This window comes from Octopus bimaculoides, chromosome 20 (assembly GCF_001194135.2).
Source record: "Octopus bimaculoides isolate UCB-OBI-ISO-001 chromosome 20, ASM119413v2, whole genome shotgun sequence".
NCBI classification, from domain to species: Eukaryota; Metazoa; Mollusca; class Cephalopoda; order Octopoda; family Octopodidae; genus Octopus; species Octopus bimaculoides.
Genome location: NC_069000.1, coordinates 42,212,849 through 42,215,488, shown reverse-complemented (window position 1 = coordinate 42,215,488; position 2,640 = coordinate 42,212,849). Strand labels below are relative to the sequence as shown.

The following is a 2,640-nucleotide window of genomic DNA, read 5'->3' as shown; positions in this document are numbered from 1 at the left end:
AAAAAAAAAAAAAACAAGTCCAGAAAGAAAGTTGGTTTTATTTTACTAAAATTTTCTTTTTATTTACTATTCATATACTTCGTAACGGCCTTCGTACCCTCACTGATGGCATGCTTGCTCAATTCCCCAGGCAGGAGTAGACGCACAGATGTTTGAATGTCTCTGCTCGTGATGGTAGATCGTTTATTAATGTAGGCCAAGCGAGAAGATTCTGCCGAAATTTTCTCGAACACATCGTTAACAAAGCTGTTCATTATTGAAATGGCTTTTGACGTAATCCCAATATCTGGGTGAACTTGTTTTAAGACTTTATAGATGTATAAAGTAAAGGTCTCTTGCCGTCGTTTCCTTGACGCAGTTCGTTGTGCATTTATCGCTTTTGGGTTGGCAAACTTTGGTTTTGCAGCTTTTTCCGAAGCTTTGGTAACCGATGCCGATTTCGAAGACATCTTCGGTTTGTCTTCGTTTTGCCGATTTTCGTTTTGTTTTTATCTCCGAGTTTTCGTACAGAAACGCAACAGGGAAAAAATTTTTAATTTCTTAATGTTCAACCTAAAAAGAAAAAAAGAAAAAAAAAGAGATGACTATATATTTACTATGAGGGTGGGTTTGAATGCATCGATAAGATCGTTTTCCAACCACGTGGATGCAGGTTCAGTCTCACAGCGTGGCACGTTGGGCAAGTGCCTTCTACTACAGTCTCGGGCCAACAAATGCCTTGGGAGTAAATTTGGTTGGCGGAAACTGTGTAGAAGTCCATCGCGCGCGTGCACGTCTTTGTATTAGTGTCTTTCCAATATCGACAAAAAGGGGCTAAAATCAACCCCAGTGCCTTTGCCGCTTTACGACCGATGATGGTTTGTTTCTGTCCTCGTAATTGAGCGGTTCGGCAAGATAGACTGACGGAATAGGCACCAGACTTTTCTCAGTTTCCGTCTACCAAACCCACTCACAGGCTTTGGTCGGCCTGAGGCTATAGTTGAAGACACTTGCCCAAGGTGTCACGCAGTGGGATTAAACCGGCATCAAGTGGTTCGGAAGCAAACTTCTTACCATCTATCCACACCTGCGCCTAATTTTAATTCTTTTATTTGTTATTTGACTTCGGCGATGCTGGAGCACCGCCTAACTACATTTTTATTATTAAGGCGACGAACTAGTAGTCTTTAGCGAGCCGGACAAAATGCTTACCGGCATTTCGTCCACCTTTTCGTTCGGAGTTCTAATTCCGGAGAGTTCGAGTTCGTCTTTCACCCTTTTGGAGACGATAAAATAAGTACCAGTTGAGCATTGGGGGTCGATGTAATAGCACCTCCAAAATTTCAGGCCCCTTGCACCGATAGTAGAAAAAAAAATTTCGGCTTCGATGTAAACGAAAATAATACACGCATACAAGTATTCCCGCGTTACGGAAGCATATTAGCTGAAAACATCACTGCGACACGATGTTCTGTAACACGAAGTGCAACGCCCTTTTAGCTTCGCTGCACCAGGGAAATAAATATGGAAAATGTTTCAAATTATGTCGAGATTTCCAGGAATGCAACGTTGGAATAAATAAGCGGCTGTTTGTTAAATTAAAAATCACATTAACATACCTTTCACTATAGGATCCTCTGTTAACCACTTCGATTTCCACATCAATGAATCGCTCTGATAATAAATAAAAAAGTAACTACGGAAGATTTCATTTCATCGTGAAGGTAGGGTAGGTGGGTAGAATTATAGGAAGCGAAACGGTAGAGTCGTAAGAACGTAGATCAGAATGTCTCGAGGTTTTGTTCCGATACTGTGCTTGCTGAGTTCAGATTCTGCCGAGGCCAAATCTTTTCTACTCTAGGCACAAGGCCCGAAATTTTTAGGGAGAGGGACCAGTCGATTAGATCGATCTCCAGTACGCAACTGGTACTTAATTTATCGACTCCTAAAGGATGAAAGGCAAAGTCGACCTCGGCGGAATTTGAACTCAGAACATAAAGACAGACGAAATGCCGATTTCTTTATTACCCACCAGGGGCCAACATAGACGGTATAAATATAATATCGGGGAACTAAAATTATAAAACGGAGGCATAAAGAAAGAAGCAAAATTAAAAGAAACGAATGAATCATGAAAAAGATGATATAATGAGGCGGAATGCCCACTCGACCCCCGAAGTCGAGTGGTTACATTGAAACCGTTTTGCCGTTCAATCAAATACATCTAAAATCCAGCAGTTCAATACCATAGTCTTTTTTTTTAGTTCAGTATAACAAGTCTGTTTTGGCAATTGCTCTCTTTCCCAGATCACCTTCCACAACTCAATACCTTTATCATTCTTTTTAATTATTTCCATTTGTGCCTTATTTAACAATTGGCATATCATAGTCTCACCATCTTCACCCCAGAATTCCACTTCGACCCCATCCTTCCTCTCGCTCACCCGGTTTGCAATGTCATCCTCCGCGTCCGCATACAGAACGCAAACGAAACAAACAGGGAGGAGGGGGAACCGTATCTACATCATGTGTGCTTGCATTTCTTTTCTGTTTTGTTGTTGGAGGGGAATGGGTAGGTTTGGTGTCTGCACGGGGAGGGTGTGGTGAAAAGGGAGAGGCTGGGCACTGGGTGGGTTGGGGTTCACAAGACTGTGTGTGTGT

The 2,640-nt window shown here is 42.0% G+C and overlaps 2 protein-coding genes across 2 annotated transcripts in view; one reads left to right on the top strand and one right to left on the bottom strand.

Moving 5' to 3' along the window:
* The window catches only part of LOC106873492 (inositol 1,4,5-trisphosphate receptor type 3), a 228,934-nt gene that overhangs the window by 13,228 nt on the left and 213,066 nt on the right, over positions 1-2,640 (top strand). The gene's annotated exons all lie outside the window — the stretch shown is intronic.
* Positions 8-1,682, bottom strand: LOC128250235 (late histone H2B.L4-like). The gene is made up of 2 exons (XM_052974945.1): positions 1,599-1,682; positions 8-552 (listed from the first exon to the last, which is right to left on the bottom strand). The coding sequence occupies exon 2, from the start codon at positions 447-449 to the stop codon at positions 60-62; it is 390 nt and encodes a 129-aa protein (XP_052830905.1). The 5' UTR covers positions 450-552; positions 1,599-1,682; the 3' UTR covers positions 8-59.